At 42.8% G+C, this 26,406-nt stretch overlaps 3 protein-coding genes across 3 annotated transcripts; 1 reads left to right on the top strand and 2 right to left on the bottom strand.

Moving 5' to 3' along the window:
• The first annotated feature begins 395 nt into the window (after window positions 1-395).
• Window positions 396-3,823, top strand: rpain (RPA interacting protein). Its single transcript, XM_006640833.3, has 7 exons — window positions 396-628; window positions 1,681-1,869; window positions 2,397-2,469; window positions 2,553-2,667; window positions 2,989-3,052; window positions 3,362-3,502; window positions 3,670-3,823. Exons 1-7 carry the CDS (start codon window positions 557-559, stop codon window positions 3,697-3,699), a joined length of 684 nt encoding a protein of 227 aa, XP_006640896.2. The 5' UTR covers window positions 396-556; the 3' UTR covers window positions 3,700-3,823.
• A 685-nt stretch (window positions 3,824-4,508) lies between these two features.
• Window positions 4,509-9,243, bottom strand: c1qbp (complement component 1, q subcomponent binding protein). Its single transcript, XM_006640832.3, has 6 exons — window positions 8,804-9,243; window positions 8,047-8,197; window positions 6,942-7,029; window positions 6,716-6,811; window positions 6,167-6,292; window positions 4,509-5,557 (listed from the first exon to the last, which is right to left on the bottom strand). The coding sequence occupies exons 1-6, from the start codon at window positions 9,060-9,062 to the stop codon at window positions 5,408-5,410; spliced, it is 870 nt and encodes a 289-aa protein (XP_006640895.1). The 5' UTR covers window positions 9,063-9,243; the 3' UTR covers window positions 4,509-5,407.
• Window positions 9,244-10,189: 946 nt separating this feature from the next.
• dhx33 (DEAH (Asp-Glu-Ala-His) box polypeptide 33) lies at window positions 10,190-19,541 on the bottom strand. The gene is made up of 12 exons (XM_069184204.1): window positions 19,211-19,541; window positions 18,466-18,626; window positions 17,593-17,820; window positions 16,733-16,903; window positions 16,032-16,217; window positions 15,577-15,688; window positions 14,980-15,139; window positions 14,571-14,659; window positions 14,162-14,289; window positions 13,548-13,751; window positions 13,288-13,374; window positions 10,190-12,964 (listed from the first exon to the last, which is right to left on the bottom strand). Exons 1-12 carry the CDS (start codon window positions 19,416-19,418, stop codon window positions 12,656-12,658), a joined length of 2,043 nt encoding a protein of 680 aa, XP_069040305.1. The 5' UTR covers window positions 19,419-19,541; the 3' UTR covers window positions 10,190-12,655.
• Between the last annotated feature and the right edge of the window lie 6,865 nt (window positions 19,542-26,406).

Here is a 26,406-nt window from a genome sequence, read left to right as displayed (position 1 = left end):
AAAACAAGAAAAAATTGCAACAAAGTCCTAAACAATTGTAAGAAAAATAACACTTCCATGGAGAGAATGGTAAGCTGTTTGCACGCAATAGCTTCATGTAAAACTTCACAGTACGTTGATTTTCTTGTTTTAAGGGGGCAATTGTAGAATTCAGTTTGCTTACAAAACATTGGTCTTTTGAATCGCAGTCTTTTGGCTTGTGGAAATGATAATTAGCAAAAAAGTGTTTTCAAACCGTCTTAAATAAATTCGAAGACCGCTGAAATGATGATCGCAATGACAGAGAAAACACTTCACTGCTTCTGCAGAGGGGCTGGGCCGGTGGCGAGCACGCCAGTCTCGTCAGCTCGGTTCCAGAAGACTACAACCCCCACACTGCATTTAGGCGAAAGATGCGGAACTTCCTTGGTGTTACGCTGCTGGGGCCCAGGTTAAAAGTCGTGAACTGGGTACCAGCCGGGGAAGTACAGATCGATTCATTTTGGAGGCTGTGTGATCACAAGGAAGCGGGATCAGATTTCTTATCGCGGAAGGTGTATTAGTCTGTGTTCGCGACATGGATGCCGTGCTTAGACACCGCTCTCTGTATAAAGGAACGACCCCCCCGTGGAAGGAAACTTACAGGAAGGTAAAGATAGAATGGCGGCTCTTTTTAAGTGTTTCTATTTGAAATGTTCGGGCGTTCCTTGTGAAATTGGCCGTTCTGAGCTGCCTTACACTACCTTACGATTGCGTAGCAATGTATAGCTTCATTTTCACAAAACCCAGCGTGTTGTCCAATAATAACTAGATGTCTGACTGCAGCTATATATTAATACAGCCCCATCCCACAATGGGAGACTCGGTACTCCTCAAAAGACTGCAAACAATATGCAGAAGAGAGGGTGTGAAATTGCAGACAAAATACCCACTTATTCTCGAAGCGCATGTATGCCCAGTGGCACCATATGATTGCGAAGGGTTTCGCGATGAAATACCCGAGGAAGATGTTAACAAGTATTCTGGGCAGCAAAAAAAAAAACAAAGCAACAAGTTCTACCAAAAGCAAAAGCAGGAAAAGAATTAACAGCAGTGAAGAAAGGGGAGCTGATACGCGCACAGGCAAGAAGCTACATTAGAAAGAGGTATTGCGAATTGTCGATGGGAAAACCAAGAATCTGGATGATATAAAGTTGTGAACTAAGCTGTTGGTAACTATTGCCTGCAGAGCTGCTGGAAAAAAAAACAGGGCTGTGCGTCATGCATGCTGCAGCTCACGGTGGAATCGTCATTGATGATATATATGGTGATGTCTCAAAACAAGTCCTAGTTCAGACGGAGCAACTTTTTTTAAAACCACACTCTAGGTTCTGTATAGGTTCGCGTTCGTAATATGCAGGTTTTGGTAGTTTTATCCTACTACTGTGTGTTGCCTTGGAAAGATCCTCGGTAAAGCAGAACGGTGGGCTTTCCTGATCACACGGACATAATGGAGAGCTTTGTGTCTAATGGGATACGGGTTACGAAGCACTCTGTGTAACAATTGAACTGACAAATATTTGAAAACTTATTACCATTAATGTTCTGCTTGGTCCGGCAGCGCAGCTCTTTTCACCCCCCACCCCAAAGACCAGCTAATTATGATGTATTAATTAAACTGCAGATTGCTTTCCTGACGGCCTGTTCTGCTTGGTCCGGCAGCGCTGCATGGAGAGGCTGAAGAACAGCCGGTCACAGCTGCTGGACCGGTACCGGCAGGCGGGGGAGAGCCCGCGCAGCGGCACCAAGGCCTCCTTTGTGGTCCAGGAGGTGATGGAAGAGGAGTGGAAGGCACTGCAGTGCACCAGCGGGAGGCTGCCCTCTCTGTGGAGCAAGGACAGCATCAGAGAAGTGTGTCCCTGGCTCTCCTCCGTCCACACGCCAAGCCCCGTACAATCACAACAAGATTGCTGTGCTCTGCTCGCCCTAGAGCTGGGATTTTCGAATTATAATTTGTTGCCAGGCTCTTATCACGGCGCTGGCTTGCCGGCTTTGAAAATCTGACCTGATGTTTTCAGATTTCTTTGTAGATGTCAAATAGCATCTCCCTTTCAACACCCAGTTTTACAGTCTGGACAAAATTCCAAATATACCCATGAAGAGAGGTTTTGACTCCTGTCTTCAGCATAGCTCTTATCTTTATTTGAATGCTGCTGGTGTAAAACCATTAGGAGTACACAAGAGCAAGGTGACAGTGTTTCAAACCTAGGCCATAGCTAAATGGATTTGTTCATTCCAAATCTGATATGAATAGTCCCTAGATTTCAACTCTGTTTTCTTTTAAGATGTAAGGATAGACTAGTGCAGAATAGATGTTACTGCAAAAATGGTATATTTGTCAATTCTGTTCCACCCATAAGATTTTCTTTTCTTCAAAGATGTACAGCGTAATGCAGGATGATGACGAGCTCGCAGTGCTAGAAGAGATACAGCAGGAACTCCTGTCACAAGGTAGTTGTGCCGATGGCATCGTCGGAACTAAACACTGGCTTAAGGACCTTGCTCTCGGACAGCTCTTTCCTTCTTTATTTTAGAACAGTCCATCATCGACGAGTATGAAAAAAGCATGCTGTACGAGGAGCAGTGTCTAAACGCGATGGTGGAAGGAATGGGGGCGGAAAACCAAATCATCTGTCCTGTTTGCCACATGTAAGCGATTTAAATCGGACCACGAGGGTTACGAACGAGGAGATCTGTGCCCTGTGGGTGTAGCTAATTGACCCCAAGATCTCGTCCCGCTGTCTCCTGAAGGAAGCCACAGTATCGGCTTCGAATTGGCAGTAGCTAGTTGTGATCTTGCAGCTGTCGGTGTCCGCTCCCCCTCCCCGTTCTGCTCAAAAAAGCAGAAAAATGCCCGTTGACTCAGCAGGCACCCGTGGATGGGGAATACATTTCTGTCGTTCCCTTCTGAAAGAAGGGAGAGAAGTCTTTGAATTGCGAGTGTAATTGACAGTACTTCCTTTACTACAGGAATAACCTGACTGTTAATAGCCACTTTATCTCGTGCCAGTGCGGCGTGTACATCAACACCAGGGTAAGTTCACTTATGGTTTTGCAATCAGTCAATTTATTCCTATATAGCGCCTTTAAATTTCATTTTAAAGGCATGACTAAAAGGGATTTTTCCTCTGTGCTTTCATTGGAGAACTTTTTTTCCCCATGAACTTCATACTTACAGATAAGGTCTGTATTTGTTAAATTGATGCCTTTAGTTTATAATGTTCTAAAAGGTCCTCTTTGTTTTCAGTGTTTTTCTTGCTAGGGTGTTAGGCAACGTTCAGATCCCCACATGGGATAACGCGGTCTTAAAAACTCATGGATCTCTCCCCCACTCCACACACAGCACAGGAATATCACAGCAGAGCACCTCCGTTCCCTCCTAGAGAGAAGTGTCACCGACCACGTGGAACAGTGCTTCCACAGCCCTGTGTTTTCTGTAGCCACTAGCACTGAAGGATCTGCAAATCTTCTCATCAGCTGCATGGTAAATGACCCCTCAGTTCATACTGAAACTAGCTGTTGCAGGAATTCCCATGCTTACATTTTTATGTTTTTACTATTTACTGTTGGAAGACTCTTTGTGTTTGTATCTTAAGCAATAGCCCTCCTCAGTTAAAATCTAAAGCTATTTTTTTCTTCCTGTCATTTCAGGCCTGTGATCATTTGTCAGTCGTCCTGTAAAGGGAGAGGAGTTTGTTTTAACAGTGGAAGATATTTTGCTTCCGAATCGGAAAGCCACTTCCATCTTTCTTATCTTGTGTCTTTATTACATTTCTGTGAAATAAAAGTTTTTCTCTATTCTTGATCATGAAGTGTATTGTATTTAATGCACATGGTGCTGTTTTTTTTTTTGGTGGAGTTTTAAGTGCTTATGAAGACCAGGGGCGACACCAGAAGTTGGTCCTTCCATCCCTTTTCTAACTGCTTCCTCCAATTCAGGGTCACAGGGGAGGAGTTGGAGCCTATCCCAGCAAGCAGCAGGAGCAAGGCAGGATCCACCCTGCGTGGGACACCCATCCATCCCCACCAACCAGCAGGGACAATTTTCCCAGAAGCCAGAGAACCTACCAGTATGTCTTTAGACTGTGGGAGGAAACCCCACACGAACACGGGGAGAACATGCAAGGTCCATGTAGGTATCGCCCCAGGACTGGAACCGTACCCCAATACTAACCACTGCTCCACCATGCCCCCCAGTCCCTCAATCATTTAAAAAAAAAAACTTGCTCTTTGCCATAAAATGTTTCTTTGGGTCTGTGCGTTAGTGGAGAAGCAATCCTCAAGAGCAGGAACTCAATGGTGGTCTTCTGAGGTTAGAGGACCTCTGGTTTGACGGTTTAATCCATTATCCCAGACCATTTAGGCAAATATGACATTGCAGGTGGCACAAGTTAAAGTCCTCTTCAGTGGCGATGGAGTCAATTAATTGCCTGAGAATAATGCTGAAAGAATCGAACAACATTTGACAAAATTCTGATCCACAATACTCGACCCGTCATTAACTCAACCTTTATTGTAGGCTTTACAGTCTTGATCTTAATAAAAAGTGCTATTTTTTCATTCCATTCTAAAAGACATTTTAGCAATAACCCAAAATGGGCAAAATGTGATTCAAATCATGTTGAACAGTTAAACTTCACATACAATGCTGACACTCTTTTAATATATAAACGCTGTTCTTATCTTCCGTAAGTCTGAACCTGGCTTGTGAAATTGGACTTTGTTTAATTTTGCAAATATGTTCTAGATTAGAATCTTTTTTGTAATTTAGTTATACTGTTTAACTATAACAAATGTTCCCTGTAAATAATGTGTTCCAAGTCAGGTGTTACTATATGGTCAGTGGGCCAGGAACCTTTTAATTCTTAAAAGACAAACAACATTGGAAGTCAAAAGACTACATTTGCAGAAAAATAAGGGGAAGAGTATTATTGTAGACCATAAACCTATCCACCGTAGACTCCAGTACAGGGAAAAAACAGCACTCTGACTGCATCAAATGTAAGACAAGGCAACAGAACTTACATTTTGAAATATTCTGTCCTCAGAGTTAAAGTTTCTTAAAGTGTTTTGAACGTTTAAAGATTGAGAATCAAAGGTTAAACCATGCCACACTTAACGGATACAGATTTCAACTGATCTCACTGTTGGCCACACTGATGAAGTGGAACACTTCAGTGCAGGGCATATACTCTCCTGCATCTTCAGAAGGTATGGTAACCTGGTGTTCATTCAGCCTCAGCAGAAATAAAATCTTGCAAAGATGATTCAAATATATATACACAACTCTGCACCGTTGGGGACTAAGTCTTTTCTTTCTGACATGGAATCTAGGGAGGAGACCGATACATTTGCTTATAAACCTAGTTTGAGGGCCCACTGTCTGTGCTCACTGGCACTTGACGAAGCCACTGAGATCCTCCAGGAACTTGATGTACTCCTGGTGCTCCAGGGCGGTGCTCAGCTCCATCAGCTCATCGGCAAAGGTGTTGTCCACCCCACGGTCAGCCAGGAAGTCCATCAGGTGGTCATAGAGGGCCTGCACATCAAATGGCAAAGTTCAGCTCACACCTATATTGCAACAAATCTTTCCGAATACTCTTCTAATATGGGCCCTATGCCCAAAGATTTAACCAATATGCTAAAGGTCTATTTCCTTAGACTCCTTGCTAAAATAATACTTTATCCATGAATGGATAACACCAGTCCTTGAGGGTAGAACAGCTCTGTTTTAGCAGCATTTCCATGCACTGGTCTAATGTTGTCAGATTGCAATGCTGGTGAGCCAGCAGGGGGTGCTCTTCCTTCCAGATTAGAATTTCCTAACCAGTGGCCCAAAATGCTGATGTGAAACACCATGCTGTAAAATGTGCCATCCTTCTGATGAGAGGTTAAAATGAGATCCTGTCCATTGAAATAACCATAAAACCATTTGGAAGAGTAGGGGGGCCTCCATGTCATCCCTAAATACCAATTTGGGCTTAGAAAAGTCTTGGCCTCACTACAATTACATACAACCGCATCTAAAAAGAATTATTGCTGCAGCCATCCCAAATATTTCCACATCTCCACTACACATCGGCAGGGTAGTTCTAGACTCTCATCCAAGCTTTTGAGGAAGAATCACTTGGAAGAAGGGACTACATACCCAGTCCAGGGAGTCGGTGCTGAGTGTGTAGCTGGTGTCCTTCCACTCCTTCTCTCCAGTGGGTTGGAAGCTGACCTCTCGGACGGCAAAGATATCACTCTCCTCTTCTCCCTCGCCGTGGCCCACCTGGACAGCAAACCCGGCCCGTTAATACCGCAATTAATCGCTCCTTTGTTATACTTTATAGTCCCAGATGGGAAATTTGCTTTCCAAGTGGGTAACACAATACATTTAACAGAACACTAACCCATTAAGAGACATCCATGTATGATAAAAAGGGAAAAAAACAAAACAATATATATATATAGGTATTAAAATAAACAGTTAATTGACCAAATAACTGTGGGAATAAAAGATAACATAGTTCTATTGCACTTGATTCTATGATTATTTCAGGTGAGTCCATATGCGACACATGAAATAATCACCTGTGCAAACCATCAACAATGACTGTTCACTTTCTGAGCCATGTCAGCAACTCCTGTTGAGCCCAGTGTGAAGATCAGTGCCCATTCATGAATGACCAGGGCAGAGTACCGAGAGACCCACCTCATCTTCGGGATAATGGCAGTCAAACACCAAGGACTGGTTTGAAGCCTGTTTCGCCACCTCCACGACAAAGTTGGGTGTTGACACAATTTCAGGCTAGAAGAAACACAAGGGGAACAATCACATAAAGACCCTGGTTATATCCCAGTGCCCTTTATGAGAGAAGTCTACCACTCACGCCACCAAGACCTGGACTCTACACAGGCAGAACCAAGTGCACGCTCACCTCGTTTTCGGAGGGCTTCTGGCCCTGCTCTGGCTCCTCATCGAAGGTGGGTGGGATGCTGTTGTTGATGTTGAATGTGACCGACACCCTGCAGCGTTGAGAAAAGACAGAAGGAAATAATCAGCATCCTGGCAAGAGGTCAAAGCATTAATCTCAGCTTGAGGCAACTTAAGTCCTTGATAATATTTTGGCATTTATCTTCATCTTTGATGATCCCCATTCCCTGGGTTTTTCCCCATCCACCTGTTTCCCAGCTGCTGCTTCCTTAGGTGAGCAGGTGCCTATCCCAGCAAGCAACAGGTGCAAGGAGGGGAGCTCCCTGGATGGGACACAAGCCTATAACAGGGCACACACATTTTTCTCAGAGGACAATCAACCCACCAGTGTGTATGAGGAAACTCAAACACAAATGCGGGGAGAACACACGAACTTCACGCAGTATCACCCCAGGACTGGAATTGAACCCAGGGCCCCATTGACAGCAATGCTGCCCCCCCCCCAGCTTCTTTTAATGTCAAATCAATAGGCTGCTGCTTCTAGACTTCTTCCCATTTAATGATATTCAGGGTTTCCTGTGCTAAACTGCATAAAACCAATAACAGCATTTGATGCTGACTGTTAAGAAAGGTTTTTGGTGTTTTAGCCATAAGCCATGTTACTTCACCCACCCAGTAATTACAACTCATGACTGCCCAACGTGCATGACTTACAACACACAACTCTGAGGAGGAATTCTGACATTCAGATTCATCCACTGATGAATAGATTCTTCACTTAAATAGTCAACCAGCTGACTTCAGCCAGATCCTGAAAGGACAGACTGGTTTAACACCTAACTAAAGAGGTGGATTGTGTCGGTCGGAAGGATTAGACGGTGTATTGGATGACTCATCTGATATACAAGGGAAGGTCACATCAAGACACCCTAAAGGTGGAGAAATTGAAATCAAATGTCAATCTTAATCTTAATTGAAATGCAGTATGGCATGCGAAGAGTGGGGTTTAAATTATTCAATCATCATCCTTTTCGGGGAACAAATTGCCTTCCCGGGGCTGACTTTGTGTGCCATGAGGTTCTGAAGAAAGGGTTCAACATTTCTCTTACACTTCTCCAGCGATCTTCCTAGTTAGCTTGGCTTCGGTGCCTGTGAGTTCCAGCTCCCAGCCCCCAGACATCTTGGGCAGCGCTGTGTGCTTCTTAATCTTTTTCTCTTCTTTAATCTCATCTGACAGGAATTCTGCAAATGCCTTGTCTCCTGGCAAAGAAATGTGTTTCCGATTATGCATTGTTAGTTTTTTTTACACAGATACAGAGAAGGTACATCACTTAAGTTTTTTTTTATTTTCAATGTAAAACTATAAAGCATACAGTAGGAAACTACCGATCTTGCCATGAAGGTGTTTAGATGTATACACAATACTCATAATTACAGATGGACAGTGCATTGAATGTAATGCTTCACGCCTATAATCGAAATATTGCACAGAAGTCTGGAGTGCTCTTCACAGCGTGTATCACTCTACAGAAATAACATCAAGGGCATGTGTGTCGAAGCATCATTACAATTCAACGTCCCGGATTTATAAAACAAAAGGTTTTTCAAGTCCTTCTTCGACACTTCACTGATCATGTGGGGATACTGTAGCCCCGAATGTCAAACCGGAATTACCGTTTGCAAAACTCATTTTAATCTTCTTGAAGGCCGTTTTTGTCCATAACGTGATTGTAACAAAACCGGTTGAACGCTGTTTGTAAGAAACACATCTGGGTTAACGCACACGAGCAGCATCAATCGTCCCGGATATACCATCAGAGCCCCAGAATCCCACAATAATTCGCAGGATTATTTCTTTATGCTTACCTTCCGTGTGAAGTCCTCCGCAGCCGCACGACACCGATGGGATACCCCGACTACTGCTCAGCAACCCCGGCCTGTGTTCCGATGAGGAGCCGCTACTGCACAGCATCCAGATAGAGCGGGTGAAGGGCCGAGCTGTTGCCGAGCTGGGAGCGCCGACAGCCGGCCGGAGCAGAGGCTCCAGCACCCGGGTGGAAGAGGCGGCTGTGCTGGTGGAAATACGAGTGGCGACGCCGAGGGCCCGGGTAAGAGACTTCAACATGGTTTCAGACGACTAAGCTAGTATTGAAGAAGTTTGACTGAAATCGGAGGTCACCCCCAAAAAAGCGTGCGACGGAATACCCTTCTCCCACTGATCAGACTCAAACCGCTAAGAAACTACTGGAAACCACGTGTCGGCAGAAAGGACGCTCTGACCTCCTCCTTCGCAGTGACCTTTTACCTTTGAACTGGAAAAAGATGTCCGTGCGCTATTAAAATATGGTCGTAGAAACGCATTAAGTAGAATAACAGTTCCGTGCTCATCTTTCTACCTCTGGAGTGGCTGGAAACTATTTATCATTACTTTTCCAGAGAAATATCCTAAGAGCTTTTCACCCGGTGTTATGTGATTTTTTTTCCCTCAACACTTTTATTTTTATCTTACAATTTTTATAATTTTAAAATCTAACTACATTTAAAATTGTGCTATAAATAGTGCCCTTTTCTAATACAAATACATGTGTATTGTGGCAAAATGTATTCTAGACGAACCGTATTCTTCAACTGTGCAACACAGCCCGTGTCCTTGTTTGACCGGTAGTTTGGATTGTTTTTATCCCATGTTCCCTTTTTCCTGGAATGCTAGTTTGAAGTCTTAAAAATAATGGTAAAATTTGAACACTTACAAAATTTAAAGCAAACCGATTGACTTTCGATTCATACTTTGTGTATGAATAGTGTAACCGCTTAAGACGTTTATACTTTTGTGCGTAACCCTAGACTGTGTGGGTGCAGGTCTTCAGTTTTGCTCCCTGAAGTAGTAAGGGTGTGGTATAAAGGTGGTACTGTGCCTTATTTAAACTAGGGCAAGAATGAGCAATTCTGGTCTTCCAAGAGCGGTGTGTCTGCAGGTTTTCATGCTAACTCTACTCCTAATGACCTACAGTACATAATCAATCCTCAGATTCTGGTGACTTAGAACATCTTGCAGACACACTGGTCCCCCTGAGACAGCGCTTTCCGCCCATGAAGTTGGTCTGCACCCCACTTCCCACATTATTATTACATAAAAATTATTACATCATTACATCTGCTCGTCTTTAAGGATTTAGAGACTAAATGTGTGGGATGTGTGAGCTGTTAAGGAAGAACTTAAGAAGTTCATATACAGTACACATGCAACACATATAGAAAACAAATTCTACACCACATTGTGTAGAAATAGTCTTTATTATAAATATTTTATTTTACAAAGCCTTGTGTCACTCATACAATTCTGTGCCCATCAAAAGAACCTACTCAAAACACCCTTTGCACCAATATCTGCTCTGAGGCTTCTTAGCCAAATCCTCCCATTTACACAGAAAACCTTCTGAACTTGTGTATTTTCTTCAAGAGGACATTCACCGTATTTCCTTCTGTAAATAAAATAATGAAATACAACAGTAACAACTGATCATCTGTCCTTTTCCCCAGCCTTGCTGTGGAGCATCTATTATTCTCACAGCTCTCATGACGCACAAACCTAATACTCACATTTTATATTCTCGTCCTGAAAGTAGTTCATGTCATACTTGCTCTTGACTAAGCCCCTCTTAATCAGCATAAACAGCATAGTTGCAACACTGCTGTTGTTATGACGTTGTGTGACAAATCCTTAACCCTGAGCAAAAACGTGGACCCACACCCTGACAACCCTTTTGTTCTAAGGTACTGAAGAGCCCACTTTAAAACAACCTACAATAGCTCAAGCCTCGAGAATAACCTTTCTCTTTAATTATGGAAACAGAATATCACCTTAGAAAAAGTGGACTGAATTTGTCTGGAGCTTAATTACCTTGCTTAAAACTCAATTCCCTGTGTTGTTGTCTAATATAGGTTCATTTAACTACATTTAACAACTTATTATTTTCACTTCTAAAACATGCACTGCAAACCTACTGCTACTTTACATGGGTAAATCAGCAATTGCTCAACAGTGCTGGACAGATACAGAGGGAAGTGAACACTAATAAACTCACCTATTTAAGAACCAGAGTGATTTTCTACTGGACCAGTGAACATTAGTGTAACAGATCTTTACACCCGAAATGTGTGAAATGCTACAGTGGTGTAAAGCCACTGAAAAGCAATATGGCATGCGATTAAACTATGAGTGACTTCTATTAAAAGTATTACCTGCTTTCCCAGAAGTTAAATATTGAAATAACAAGCAATTTAAGAAAAATAATGGTCCACCAGTTTAATCTACAATTAATGTGCAATTGTTCCCTCAGCTAAATATGTCAAGTCTAGGGTGGAGGTCAAAGTGAAGGTTTATCATTCTTTCTGTGGGTAATTGTTAATGCCATATGACGTTAGCTTTAACATGGGTTATTTGAAAATCTGGCCATTGTTCACAAAGTTTCAGAGATCCAATTCTCAGGTTAAAGGGAGCACGTGAGACTAAATATTAAAATTGGCAAGATCACAGTGAAACTATGTGAAGAAATCCGTGTTGGTTAAGAAGAATCATAACACGATTTACAGAAAAAAATAAATCTATGCCTCCGTCCCCAAAAAACCTAGGTTATCCTGTGACTTGACTCCTCCCTGGGTTTTTTGCACTGTATCACTATAAAGAAAGGAGGAAACTGGTCATGTTCCAACCAGTATTTGTAATACCAGCAGCAGAAGGCTTGCTAGTCAAACCATGTAAGCATTTTAAGGCCAAATGATAGAATAAGTAAAGAGACTTCCATTAACAATGAGTTTTTCAGGAGATTTCCAACTTGTTGAAGATGCAGAACAGGTAGTGGAGGAATGAGATGATTCACAATAATATCTGCCATTGAAAGGTACAATAAATGCACATCTCTTTATTGCTCCACAGCTCAGCAGTCTGGCTGTGAAGCTAATCATATTCCTATTTTTATAGCAGTTGGGTGTTTCTTGAAACTGCCAGCAGTCAAATACAAAAGCAAGGTTGTGCCAGACACATGAGAACTGTGGAAAACCTACCACTGTGGGGCTCAGTTCTTTATAATTGACTGATCTATCACAGCAACAGCCCATCTCTTCCAGAAAAGAATACAAAAGGTCTCATTGCATGGCTGAATTCATTGTCCAGGCTGGTTCTTAAGTTAATATTCGGTTATCTGCTGATGATTTAGCCCTGAGAAAGAGAAAGGAAGAGTAAAAAAACAAGGGAAAGCTGAGAGGTGACAGAACAGAGTCAGTGGAGGTCAGACGTTGTCCGAGCAGGCTGAAACTGTGAGTCATTTCTAGAGTTGTCTTTGGAGACAACCCCACAGGTCCCAAACTCTCACCACAAACACCAGACTATCTTTGTCACATCCGTGATACAGTGAGTTTTCTCTCTAAGGCCAAATGTGTTGCATTCCACCAACTGATCTTGGAACAAAGATGCTGTGTAAGCAGGCATCTCATCCAGGGTGTACCCTGCCTTGAGCCTGTTGCTTGCTGGGATAGGCTCCAGTTCCAACACTAAACTGAACTGGAAGAATTGGTTAGAAAATGGATGGATGGATGGATGCTTTGTAATCCAACAGTGTATGCTACTCTGTTACCATAGACTGTTTTTGGGTGAATGTGGGGTGAAAACAAGATGCTGCCTTGAGATCTAGTGCACAAGTTGCCTCTTGGTCGGGGGGGTTAGCTCTTGATCGCCCGGAGTTTGCGGCGGAAGTACTCGGGCGCAGCTTCGTGGAGCCAGTCCGGGTCCACCAGGCAGAGGTCCCGCATGTAGCACTTGGAAGTGTGCAGGAGCTCGTTGAAGACCACACAGGCCGGCTTGGCCTGGAAGAGCACGGAGGAGGGGTGGATGGCCACAGGCTGGTGAGTGTCCAAGGTCATGTACGTCCCGTCAGGCTGCAGCTCGGCTGCGTTCGTGAACAGCCCGTGCGCCAGACAGCGGCGGACATTTCCCATATCGGAGCGAGAGGACTCGGGGGAAATTCCCAGCTGCGTGCAGGGGGATAAAAATCCGGGAAGTTAATCAGACATTATGATGACAGGGGTGAGGCCAAGCGCATCTTTTTAACTCAAACAGCAAAACCAAAACAGATTTCAAATAAAATGAATGTTTTTTTACCAAAATAATAACCCCTAAATAACACCTCCTAAATAAAGTCTCTGACACCAAACTGCTCTGCTCTATTTTAATACTTTGCATTATGAGGTGCCCAACTCTCTAGTCATCTCCTGGGCAACACCTTTCTTTTAATACATTTCATAACAGCCAGAGCCCTTTTGATTGGTGACCACACATCCACAAAGTCTCATACCTTCACACAGATCTCTCTCAGCTGACTGCGAACGTCTGTCACCAGAGACATATTCCTGCTGTTCACAAAGTTCTCTCGACACCAATCCTGCAAAACGCGAAGGGGAAAAAAATGTAAAAAGTAGAATGGAAAGACAGCTTGGCGATACATAATACTGCAGATCAGCTCCTGCCAACCCTTTCAATATTGGTTTTGCCAGTTTGCCCAAGAAAGGTGTATCTAAATCCTGTGGGTATTGGAACGTTTGAGGACGCCCCCACCTTATTTCCGCCCACGTTCTTGAAGCCCCTGTAGACGTTGAGCAGTGTCATGTGGTCTCCCTCACTGGAAATGAACTTCCTACGCCTGGAGTAGACCTCCTCCCTCCGGGCAGGGGGGTTATAGAGGACACTGTCCACTGACAGGAGGGACACGATCGTCAGCACCTCCTCCGTACAGGAGAAGTCCGCTGACAGCAGGATTGTCTGGAGAAAAACAGAAAAGGGTAAGAAAAAAACACCAGGCCCAATTGAAAGTCTAGTCTAGGAGTCAATATGTATAACACTGTAAACATTCTCATGTCCTGAGATTCATTTGGGAACTTCAATTAGCTTTTTGTTTTTGTTGTAGTATAAAATGGATTGTTGAGAGATAAAACTTGGCTTTTTTCCAAAGCCAATTCAGGCCAAGGGAGAAAAAACAAACAGTTACATTCATATGAAATTTGCACTCCAGATTTGTAGCAACGAAGTTGTCCTTCACAGCACTCCTGAATTCCTCTTTTGGCATTTTTTGCTGCTGCGGGTTCCCCTGATCCATTGCATACAGCATGTGTTTAAGAGCTAACGGTGTTATGGAGTATGATCACTGAATAAACACTTGACCGTTTGTTCACCTTGGCAAACCTGGGCTCTAGAGGGAAACTGGCCATCTTCTTCCCTAGAGGAGTCAGGGTGACCTGATCGTCTTTGCGTTCCGCAGCTCCCAGCAACTCCAGCTGCTCGATGGCTGCCTGAATGGCCTCTGTGAAACAGCACACAGCTTTCAGCTTTCAGCAAGAAGTGTTTTACCATCACGGACAGCAAAGGGCGTGCTTACACCTCCTCGACGGGAGGTACATTGCTAAGGTTAAGAACAGTGACACAAAACACAGAGTGGAGTGTCCAGAAAAGTGCTATATCAGTGTAAGGAATTATTGTTAAAATAATAAAAACTTTTGCATTTGATACTTGTACTATTGTGCTTCAAAAGCAAGAGGAGATAAATTAAAATTACACGGAAAGAACATTTGGAAAGACACTCACCTGGAGAGGGTTTGGACATGAAGTCAAAGTTCAGAACGTCAGGGATCCTCAAGGCCAAGAGCTGCAGCATCACACTAGCAAGGTTGCATCTGCGAAACCAAGAAATTCGCTCTTAGCAAAAATAAGTGCCGAACAGGTCTCTCGGTTTCCTGTTGCATTCTTTGGTGTTTCACTGACTCACGAGAAGTGCAGTTCATATGCTGTAAGCACTGCAGATTGTCCTGGATACTGCAAAGCGCAGAACCATAGCAGCCAACAGGATTCTCTCCCACTCCATCTACGAGACTCTACACAGCTTGAGTGTTAAAACTTTCATTCCTTTTAAACACCACCAACAAGTGCAGACTGCTGGCTCAGGAATCAGGTTGCTTTGCTGCGTCTGCTGCAGGCTGTGCCCTGTGTCCCTCACCTCTGTATCTCCGGCACGGTCATGTTGAGGAAGCCGTCGAACTCGTCTTCGGTGTAGAGCCGGTAGCAAACCCCGCTGTCCTCTCGGCCGGCCCGCCCTGCGCGCTGCCACGCCTGGGCTTTCGACACCCGCTGCAGTGCCAGCACCTCCAGCCCGCTGCCTGCACCCAGAGCAAGAGCACACTCAGGCCAGCGCGCCGACACCTCGCCTGCCACGCGTCTCCCAGCAAAAGCTTTTCAACTAGCTGCTCAGTGTCAGCATGCAGTCCAATGTTAATACAACTTCCCAGTGCCATTTCACAGGATTTCATTGTGGAAAGTATTTTGTATGCCCCACCAATCATATTATTAATTATTCTGCTTCCAATGTTGGCATTTTTAAAATAGTTTTATACTTTTCTGCTAAAGTTGTCTTTTCTACTTTTACATTTTGAACCAGAAGTTTTAAATAATAACACTCAACAGGTTTTTCAGAACCTTGAGGCCTACTTTTAGGTTTTGCATAGAGCAGAAACTGAAGTGCCAGCAGTTTCAGTATTGCCCTGGAGAAATACAAGTGGAATAACAGCACAGCAACAGAGGACAAGGAGCCACACACCTGGATTGTAGCGCTTTGCCTTGACCATCCCAGTGTCAATGACAAATTTGATCCCAGAGATGGTTATAGACGTTTCCGCAATATTGGTGGAGAGGATGACTTTTCTACAGCCCTGGTGGCAGAAAAGGAGAAAATCAAAGAAAACCCATGAAGTGCATGACTTAGCAGCTACAAAACTCCACCCACTGCATCAAACCCCCACTTCGACTTCTATCAAACAGATCAGCTTACAATTATTAGCTTATTAATTCAATATTTCCATAATATTCCTCATTGTACAAGAAAGCAAACCAAGCTACTGCCTGTATCTCTCCGGTGTGAGTGTTCACTGGAATACTTTTGCCTTGAGGAAGGACAGTTTATTGGAAATGATGTCAACGCTAATGAAACAATTCCTCCTCCGGTATCCTCCCACTTCAGCCCATCACCTGCTGTTCTGTCAGCGTGGGAGTTACCTTGGGCGCCGGCTGGAAGACCCGGAGCTGCTGCGCTGGGGGCAGGGAGGCGTACAGGGGGATGACGGACATGGGCCCACAGCTCTCGGGCAGGTGCTTGGCGATGTCCCTGCAGGTGCGCGCCAGGGCCTCTATCTCCTCCTGTCCCGTCAGGAACACCAGTATGTCACTCGACGGCAGAGCTTCCTGCACAACACGCAGTGAGACGAGAGGATTTCAACAAGTGATGCACCGGCAGGAACCCAGCACTGGTCAAGAAGATGCTCTTCGGATCATTAAAATTAGCGAGTCACCAAACGCTTTCAAGTCAAGAGTATAAATCAGGGGTGTCAACTTTAATTCCAGCAGGTTCAACCTGAGTACAACAAATAACCAAATTATTTTCTTAATTAGAGACATAAAGGATTTTTCTTTATATTTTTATTGTAGATTTTTCTACAATTGATTACTGAAAAGATGCGCATCAGGAAAGGTACACTGACCTATAAAACTCTTCAAGCCCAGTTAGAAGTATTAACAATTATGGTGATCATCTGTAATTAGACCAGCTACGTAACACAAAGCCAGAACACAACTCAGAAGACACCAGGGCCCTCGGGGAGAAGTGTCCGACACCCCTCACACAGTGCTGTCTGCAAACCAAATATTGTGACCATGCTTCGCCTTTGATTCTGTAGAGCTGCTTGTCGATTTCTACGTACCTGATGGATCTGGAAGATTGACACAAGCGCCGCCTGGAGATAGTCTGACTGCGGCTGCTTTGTGTAGAAGATCTGGATGGGATGTTGCCGTCCTTCTAAGTAAAGAACTGGGGCTTTGTTGAAGTACTGGGAGAACAGATCCACGTCCATTGTGGCCGACATTATAATCACCTGCACAACATCGTTTGGGACACAAATGAATTGGCATTGGCTGTTTAAAGGAGAGTCATTTATGGACATCAACTCAAATCATTGTTCTCTATGTCAGGGTTAGTTCTATATCTATAAATCAAGTGCATCTTTACTTTGATCAGCTGCTAGAGATATGTGATTTTATTTAGCAAAAAAGCATGAATGAGCATAAAACATAACTTAATAGCTACGAATTACAGGGGCTTAAAAAAACAATACATCTTGTGCTGCCTCTGAGTACTAGCATCAGACCCTTCTGTTAGGGAGAGGGAGTCATATCTCTTAACGGACTCCACTCATGCTAATTTAACTCTTCAAACTGATACAAATTCTAATCTGCTTATTCAGTATAGGATCATGCAGGAGATGGAGCCTATTCCAGTAAGCAATGGACGCAAGGCAAGATACCCAGTACTGCAAGACGGCAATGCCAAACACTGTGCCACTGTCCAACTCAAACTCAGTAAGACTAACCAGAACCTGGTTAATTATTCATAGTATTCCGCCTAGACATGCTCAACACTTCACTCTAGGTATTAAAATGTTGTTTTGTACTGCACTTTACATATATACTTTGAATCTTCAATGGTGAAAAACCATCATTCAGGCAGCCTATAAAGTTGTAACATCCCTACTCCTGAAGCACTCTACCATCACTATGGCCTGACCTTCAGTGGAAACTTGTTTTGCTCCTTGCGTTTCTTCTGGGCGGTCTTCACCACTCCGAAGAGCACGTCGGTGTGCACCGTCCTCTCGTGGGCCTCGTCCAGGATGACCACGGTGTAGCGCTGCAGCAGGGGGTCGCCGATGGCCTCCCGCAGCAGCATGCCGTCCGTCATGAACCTCAGGCGGGTCTCGGCGGAGGTGGCGTCCTCGAAGCGCACCGTGTAGCCCACCTGGAACAGCGCGCAGACAAGGATCACAGCCTCCCCCAACACCCCCCCCATCCCCGCAGAGTCAAGCGAGCTGGGTTGCAGTGTGTGGACGCAAAGAGTCACAGAAGCACATGTCCAACAAGTGTTCATTTACATATTGCACTAAATGGCCTTTCAGGATAGGATTTGTAAGAACTGCAAGGCAGGCTCTGTAATACAAGCGTATTTCTTACTGATGTGATCACCTGAACGCCAGCTGCGAACAAGCACATTTCACTGACGTCAAGGCACGATTTTTGTTATTTTTGATGTCTTTAGGGGATTCCACCATCTCCACTGGCAACTAAGTGCAATAAGATTGTGCATCACACGGAATCTCGGGAGATGCCCTAATACGGACAGCAGGAGTTTCCAAAGTTCATGTCTATTCCAGGGATGGAAAATGTTATGTCAGACACTTCACACAAGGGAGCTAATTTGCAAAGAGGGCTCAGTATGGACATTTGCTGCCACGCGCTCTCTTGCACAGATTCAGTAACCTCCAAGTCAGAAGCTCAAAAGCTCTGCCTTATTATGATCAGCGCCCACAAAAATAACCAGGATGCAAATTAAGACCAGGGCAGAGCCCACGCTGCATTTAGAAAGGGCTGAGAAGATCAACAGTACCAGTTTTCCCAGCTGGCTTTTCTTCTCCTCAGCAACTCGTCCTGCCAGGGAGATGGCAGCCACGCGGCGGGGCTGAGTGATGGCCACGACCCCCTGGCGCCCAATGCCAGCCTCGTAGAGGTACTGCGGAATCTGTGTGGTCTTCCCAGAGCCCGTTTCACCTACAGTACACGCCACAAAGCAGCTAATTCATTCCAATTATGACAAGGCACCGACTTCACAATACTCCAGCAGCACTACTCACTCAATTCCCAGATTTCCCAGCTCTCATTCTAGAGCAACCCAGTCTCTTGGGTTTCGTTACAGTGGAGCTCTCTGTTAATTCAACTTACTGGACCCCTATTTTAAACTTATTTCTTTAAATATATTAGAAAATAGCTGGAACCTAGTGTCATATACTAGGTTTGAGAACCCCTTCTATTTAAGGTTTTTCGTAAAAAAAATGGACCTTTGGATAATAGAAATATTGGACAATATTAATGCGGAGAAACTAATGAATTATTTCTGAATACAATGGCCACCCATCAGGCGGATCTGACAGGGATCGGATTAGGAAACAGGGCTGTAAACTAAACGTAATCTTAAAATGTTTGTCAATATACATAACGCTTCAACAAACCCTTTCTGTGCATCGACATAGTAAGAATGATTTTCGTTAAAACGTGAGTTTAATTTCATCCTGACTCCCGAGAAAACTACGAATGTTTGAAATAGTATTTAATTTCCCGTCGACTGTTTTTCTTACCTATTAAGACAGCACTGTGCAGCTGTCTTAGTTGGTTGATAAGTTGAGATTTTGCTTGATAAATAGGAAGATGTTTACGTTGCAGCTCAATAGGTACCGGCGTGTTTCCCTTTCTGGGTAGAAGCATGCCAGGCTTCTTATTGAAACAGAAAAAAGGCGATCCCGGCTTAAATTTTTTGGCCGGAGGTGGATCGGGGTCCTGAGGCATGATCTAGAAAAAACAAAATACCAAATATAATCTCTTTGTTTTAGTAGAAGAGTCGAAAAAAAGTAAAAAATACGTTCAGAAATATGCCGGAAACGTCAACCCGCAATTGTTTTGATCGCATGCTCTTTCCCACGTGGTTCCCCAACCTCGCCGTCGCGCTCCTATTGCGTCACGTAGCTGTAGGCGAAACTTTATTGAAACTATCTTTCTGGACAATATTTAAAAACTGCGAAGACTTAAAAAAAAGAACTGTAAAGACTACAGTACGTCACGCCATACAAGTACACTTAACATTTCAAGTTGGTCTACTAATAACCGAACTATATGAGAAGTTAAAAGTAAATTTTGTAGCGAATATTGTTTATTGCATATTTTGTGTGAAACACTCTATAACAATATCATCTAGTTAAATAATGTCAAAGCAGGACTTATCAAGTAGCTAAATGTGTTGATAAATGCAAACTGCTCATGAAGTCCTGAAATCTGCAAATGTAGCCTAACTACGAAAGCAATTTTGTGTTCTAATCTCTCAGTAAACATTTGGTGATCCAGCTATTGCAAAGCATAAATCATTTAGAACTACCCTTTCCCCAGATTTAGCATTAAAATCAGGTTTTGACGTCTGTCACTGCGTTAAATGAGACTTGATTCGGTTCGTGTTTATTGGGTACTGGACTGTGTCACCGTGTTAATCGGGGTTTGAAATGTGGCACTGTGTTTTTGCACCTGTTGTGGAGCTTGAGTTTATCAGTGTGCTTTGCACTTCTTCACAGTTATGTTCCGTTGTTGCTTATAAATCCTTAGAATACGTCACATCAAAAGCATTTCAGTACTTCATCCATTTCAAACCAAACAATTCGAGGATCTTTTCTTTCTGTGTATTTTTTATACTTTGTTGCTTTTCATCTGAAATATTAGAACAAATTTGAAGTTAAGTGTTTATAGTGGAGTGGCACAATGGCACAATGGTTAGAATTGGTGTGCTGAGGTCATACCTGAAGAAGGCTCCACAGCCGAAACGTTGCTTAGCCGAAAATACGTTTTTTTTTATTTTTTAAAAGACCATCCTTTTGACTCCACCCACATTTATTTATACCACTCTTTGATTTCGCCCACGCACATTTAACCGTGACCAATATTCACATTTCTTCATTTATAATAAAATATCGACCCATCTGGACATGACTCATCACCAGAAAGAAGAGGCAGTTTACCAGCCCTAGCCCCCCTGTGTGCAATTAGCAAAACCATTTCAATAAATCCAACACTTTGAAAATTAGCCAGCCTGATTTAATTTGCTCATATTTTTTCCCCTCTTTTAATTATTCAAAAGGTCACAGTAGAAAAATTGGTGTGCAAAATCTCCAATTATCCTTCACACCTCTGGATCATCGCTATTTAATTAGATTTATTACCTTGATTAATAGAGTTCCATTCTTTCTACACGGATCACGTACCTGAGTACACTCTCTCAGCCTCAGCACTCATGGAATTGAGGAGAAAAAACGAAAGGCAACTTGATTAAAAGCGAACAAAATAATAACATAATTTTCTAATTAGTGCAAAAATATCCTCTGAGCTATGTTTTATTTATGCTGTATAATAGTGTTAAATTAGTTTGTTAAAGGCAACAGTTTTCTATAATTGCTTAGAATGACTCCTGGTCTCAGAGTTTTGTTGTGCGCAGACAGGAAAAGTGAACTAAATCTCTCCAGTTCAGAACAAACAAGACTTCAAGTAGATTTGATTTAACAGTATTAGACACTAGGGGTATACATAGAGGTAATGCTGGGACTATTTAACCCTTGGTAACAAAACAGGACACAGGGTCATAACTGGAGACTTACAGGACGTTAATCTAGGATGGTGAATAGGAAACATCTTTCACACAAAGTGTCAATGGGTATCTGGAGCAGACTGCCCAGCCAGTAGGCTGAGGACCAAACTCTGGATACTTCAAGAAATGGTTGGCTGAAATATTGCCACTGAATAAACAAACGAGCAAAATGGCCTCAGTAGCCACTTCATTCATTTCTTACGTTTTCTTAGGTTTTTATATCCTCTTCTAAAACACAAATGTCATGAAAATCACGGTTTACCTTTTTAAACATTTCCTTTCTTTTCTCACCTATAGAGTAAGTTTATAAAGTCATCTTGTGTGTCTAATAAGAGTACTATTTAGAACTCCAATGTAAAAATGCCTACATACTTTTCCTAGAGAGGATTGTGATATAATTTTATTAGAACTTCAATTCAGTCTCTCTGGTTCGGTGTTCCATTATAACATCGCATTATTCCACAGATTTTGTGAATCAGTGCTGAGGCTGTAGGAGGAGTCTCCTCAGGAAGAGTTCAGTTGCAGGTCATACTGTATGTTGCCTTTATTGTTTGTTGCCTTTAGACTATACTCTGGAGAAAGTTAGACAGTCAAGCTCTGCGCAATTCAAATCAGATAAGTTGGATTTTCTGACTAAAAGGCATGTCAATGATATTAAAATAAATAGAATCTTTAACTGAAGAGCCATCTGTTTTATTATGTTTAGAAATTATCTTTGAATTTAACCAAAGTCCTTATGTAACATGAAACACTAACCAATTTCAAGTTTCTTGTTTCTCCTAATATTAATGTGACATAATCAGAAAGAGTACTCCTGTTGTAAGAGCTAAATATTTAACAAGCCCTAAAACATTAATGTAGGATATCTTTAAATCATTGATGGGAAGCAATATGGAGAAATATGTTGTATCCCCAAAGAATAAGAAATAATTTATAAACACAAGTCTCAGACAGAGAAATAAAAAGAATTAAAAAAAATACTTTCAGCATCGACTGATACTTCCTGTACAATCATGGCTCTTTAAAAGTGGTGAATTTTTGTGATTTTGTGTATTTGACCTTTGCCTTTTTAATCTCAAAGAATCTGGACATCAGATATGAGTTCTCACAAAGTGCCTCAATAAAAAGTCTTCAGAATACATCAGTGCAGTAGGGGGTCTCCTGGGATACAGAGAGCCTGTCCGTTTGCTCTCTGAAGATAGTAGCCTGTACAAAAAGCATAATGAATAATATGAAACTAATCCTGTTACGGGCTTCTGGTGCCCTTAAAAGTTTAGTGCATTGGTGAGCAATTTGTCGAAAGTGTATCTGTATGACTGACCTTATTTATTTAATATAATCAATTTTTGCCTTATTTTTCCTTCTTCATCTCGCCCACTTTTAGTTTTACACTTCCCACACAATAGGTTAAACCCTATCACAGAGACATTTAAAGCTTTCAGCTGCAGTAGGAAATGGACTCCGTATGGAGAAAAGAAAGACCGAAGTAACTCTACGTCACATTTTAGTGGATAAGCTTCTTTGCACACAGTTTATTTTCCAGCGGGTACCTGCTGAAAATAGCATAAAAAAGGGAAGTCTGCAGCACCTGAAGTGGGCTTTAAAGTCTATCTGTGAAACCTACTGTCTGTGAATTCAAAACATGCTGTATGTAACCATGACAATCGGGAGAAAAAGCTAATTATGTAGTGTTCCACATCCCTGTTATTGGAGTGTCCTATGAAACTTTCCCTCTTGCCCTTAACCAGGCTCACTTCTTCCTCTTCCTCGCCCTCCACAAGAAGCTTCTGTTCTCCTGTTTGGTCTGTGTAGCGGTCCCTCCGACTCTGTGCAGCACTTTCCTTCTCCATGACTCGCACGCCCCTCTGGAAGCAACATGGCAACGAACCTGCATGGGCCTGAAACAGGAGCTCACCACAATTACGTCTTGCGGATCTGTGACGTGTGGAAGCAGATCATAAATGACTTTGAAAATGACCACATGATCTTTGTTTTTCAGTTTACCTGTCCATCAGTAATGAATGTATCTCTGCTCCCCTTCTGTCCATCTTTCTGTCTATCATGACTGAAGCACTATGTCCACCAGAATGTGATCATGGTCAGCTTGGACACTGAAGAATTCTTCCATGCCTAAAGCCTAGACCTCCCACTATATACTGTAAGAATTCAGTGCTACCCAGGCTTCAGGGTGGTGATGTCAGCTTATGTAATAGACCCATTGCCAGATGAGTCCTGTTACATATCTATCATGGCCTCACTGGCTTGTCTTTGCTCTGTTAGGAATTCACATCTCTCATCTCTCTCAAAATATAAAAAAAAAACCTCTCGAAGTGAGATTGAGAAGCCAGCAGCGTGGTAATATTCACGCTTCACTGGCTGAATAGATTGCGTATCAGTGGGATCTGAGGTCTTATTGATTTTTGCCTTTCCTGGATGAGGTTGCCAGCTGAAGCTGAGGGAGAAGGGGGAACATGGTGCAGGTACATCAGAACTCACTGGGGTGTGAGATGAGACATTAAAAGAAGGGTCATAGCTGTAACCTAGCTGCTGTGCCTACAGTCCATCAGACACATAATCTCTGGGTTTATAGATGGCATTTTACAATGCCCGATTTTTTTTTAATTCATCCATCCCTTCTTAGTCTACTTTTCCCACTGGTGAGGGTCATAGCACTTTTTTACTAGAGTTGGTTTCATTACATTTTACAGTGCTTGGCAAGCTGCCCCAGCTATGAGAACGTTTATAGACATGTCACAGCTTACTTCAGACCGCAAGCTTGTATCTCAAAGTGGCTGCTATTTTCTAGTTTCCTCTAGTCTTCCCAGCTTGGTCAAATGCCTCAGGCTTTCTTACATTTTTTAGAGGAAGACAGGATTGCACATCGGTGTGTTGATGTGCACATCTGTCTTACTAGTCAGAGACAGATCTTGGATCTGGGTTTGATTCCTGGCTTTGTGTGAAGCTTGCTTATTCTTCCTGTGTTAATGTGTGTTTTTATAGGTGCAACAGTTTCCTCTCACCCCCAAAAAACAAGGTTAAATTTGGCTTGACTGACTAAAGGAAATTGCCGCATCCTGAGAACGTGCTTTGTTAAGGGCCATAAACAGCACAGTAACCATGAACAGTATGTAACAGAAAGTAAGCATATTCATAATGACCATTTCACAGGTTGAAGTTAGCTATGCCCCACTGATGGACTCAAGTAAGGGAGAATTAGAAAATTATGATGCATAAGGAGCAAAATACTGAACTGTTTCACTTGTTCTTCCTCCTGCTGCTGTGAAATGCTCACAGGAAGACACAGTACATTGATCAGGGAGACTAATTGCTCATAATTAGTGTGCAAGCAAGTAAACTTTTCCTTAATTTAGTTTATATACTTAATGTCTGAGTGACTAGAGCCTGACATGAAGGATAAAATGCAGCTTAAGAATGCTTCACAATTCAGCAATAGCCATTTGAGAATCATGTATTGTGCTGTTGCTGTTACATCAGGTGTGCAGTGTGCTTTCACACTTGGGCCGAGCAGTACTCTACATTTGAGGAGGTGCCTGTGGTGGAATAGTTCACTGCTCTGGCAAAGTTCAGTCAAAACATGAAAGCAACTGAGAATTAGCAAGAAGACATACTGTAACAGTGTTTCCAACAGGTCAGAGAGGGAACACAATGACAGTACATTATCAGTTTAAATGTCCAGGGTGATTTGATTTCCCATTGTCTTTTGTAGTGTTTTATGAACTGTAACCAGTAGATGGAGTTAAAACCATATTTTATTCTCTGTTAACGATGGAATGTGGCATTTGCCCACAATGGTTGATTGTGCCTGGATTTCAAACTAATTGGAATTAGTACCCCCACACATTTATGCAACCCATTTTATAATTGCGACACAGAGGTTTAAAATTCAGCTGTTATTGTGCCTTTGAGTCTCTTGGAGTATATTCTGTACTGCAGGGAAGAAGAAGCATGCAAGTGAAAGCAGTGTATGAACAGGCCGTCCTGCAAAAACCTCCATCTGCATGACTGCACAGCTTCTCTGACAATGCGTGCGACAATGCAGCACAGGCTGTTTGTCCAGTACTGCAGGGAGGCGCAGCAGCTGGAGCTGGGGATCTTAGTGGAAAGGACGCTGCTGTCTGTGTTTTCATAAATAAAAAATACAAAAAACCTTCAGATTGCTGTGTATCAAACAGCAATAGCAACACCAGCACTAAATAGCATATATTATTGACCTGACAATTTAGCCCAAATTTTACTGGGAATCATTATAAAAAGCCTCAAGCAATTTGCTTTGTGTGGCGGTGTATCATTAGCCTGCCTGGGGCTTGAATCAGGGTTTTTATCCTTTTGACTTTGACACTTATCATGTCAAAGCCCTTTCCTTATCCCTGCATTATGCAGCAGGACTTTCTAAAGTATTTTTTAAGCAAATAATGATACCACAAGCCCCTTGTTTAAGCATTTGAATTAACTTGTCACATCAATACCAAGACGGTTATCCCCACGTCCAATGGTAGACTGGCTTTCAGGGCCTGGCAATTAACAACTAGATTAATGCTTCACTCCAGGTCTGATTTTCAAATCAAGGGTTCTACTGGCGAAAGCTACAACAAGACAGTAATGCTTCAGATTCTGTGCTTGGAAAAAATGTATTGAACTCCTACAATACAGGCATTGCAAATAAATGGTATACAAAGAGAAATACTAAACAAGGCAAGGAGAACTCTTGTAATACAAAAAATAACTGGGCATACAAAGTCACTTTCTGAAACAGCGACAACATCATTGGGAGTCATTGGGAAAGCTGCTGTTTAGGGAGGTAAAACTGAATTTTTGCCTTGTAAAATTCTATGTGCAGGCCAGGACGAGAGAGGTGAGAATGAACTCCAGGTTAAAGCTGCAGTCTGGCCCATTTTTAAGGAAGGCTGACTTGTCCACTCCAGTCGCTCTTCTGCATGTACTTGGCACAGTTGTTGAAAGCTCAACACCCCTCCCACCTCCACCTCTATAAATTTAAAACAACTTTGCCCCTCTCGCTTTTAAACAAAAAACAACTAGACTGCTTCTCAAGTTGAAGACAATGCTTGTTCCTGCACAGCAAAGCATGGTGCCTTCAGGGAGAGAGCAGAAAGTGCTGCAGCTAATGAAACA

Source organism: Lepisosteus oculatus, chromosome 26 (genome assembly GCF_040954835.1).
Source record: "Lepisosteus oculatus isolate fLepOcu1 chromosome 26, fLepOcu1.hap2, whole genome shotgun sequence".
Classification (NCBI taxonomy): Eukaryota; Metazoa; Chordata; class Actinopteri; order Semionotiformes; family Lepisosteidae; genus Lepisosteus; species Lepisosteus oculatus.
This window is presented reverse-complemented; position numbering and strand designations above follow the sequence as displayed.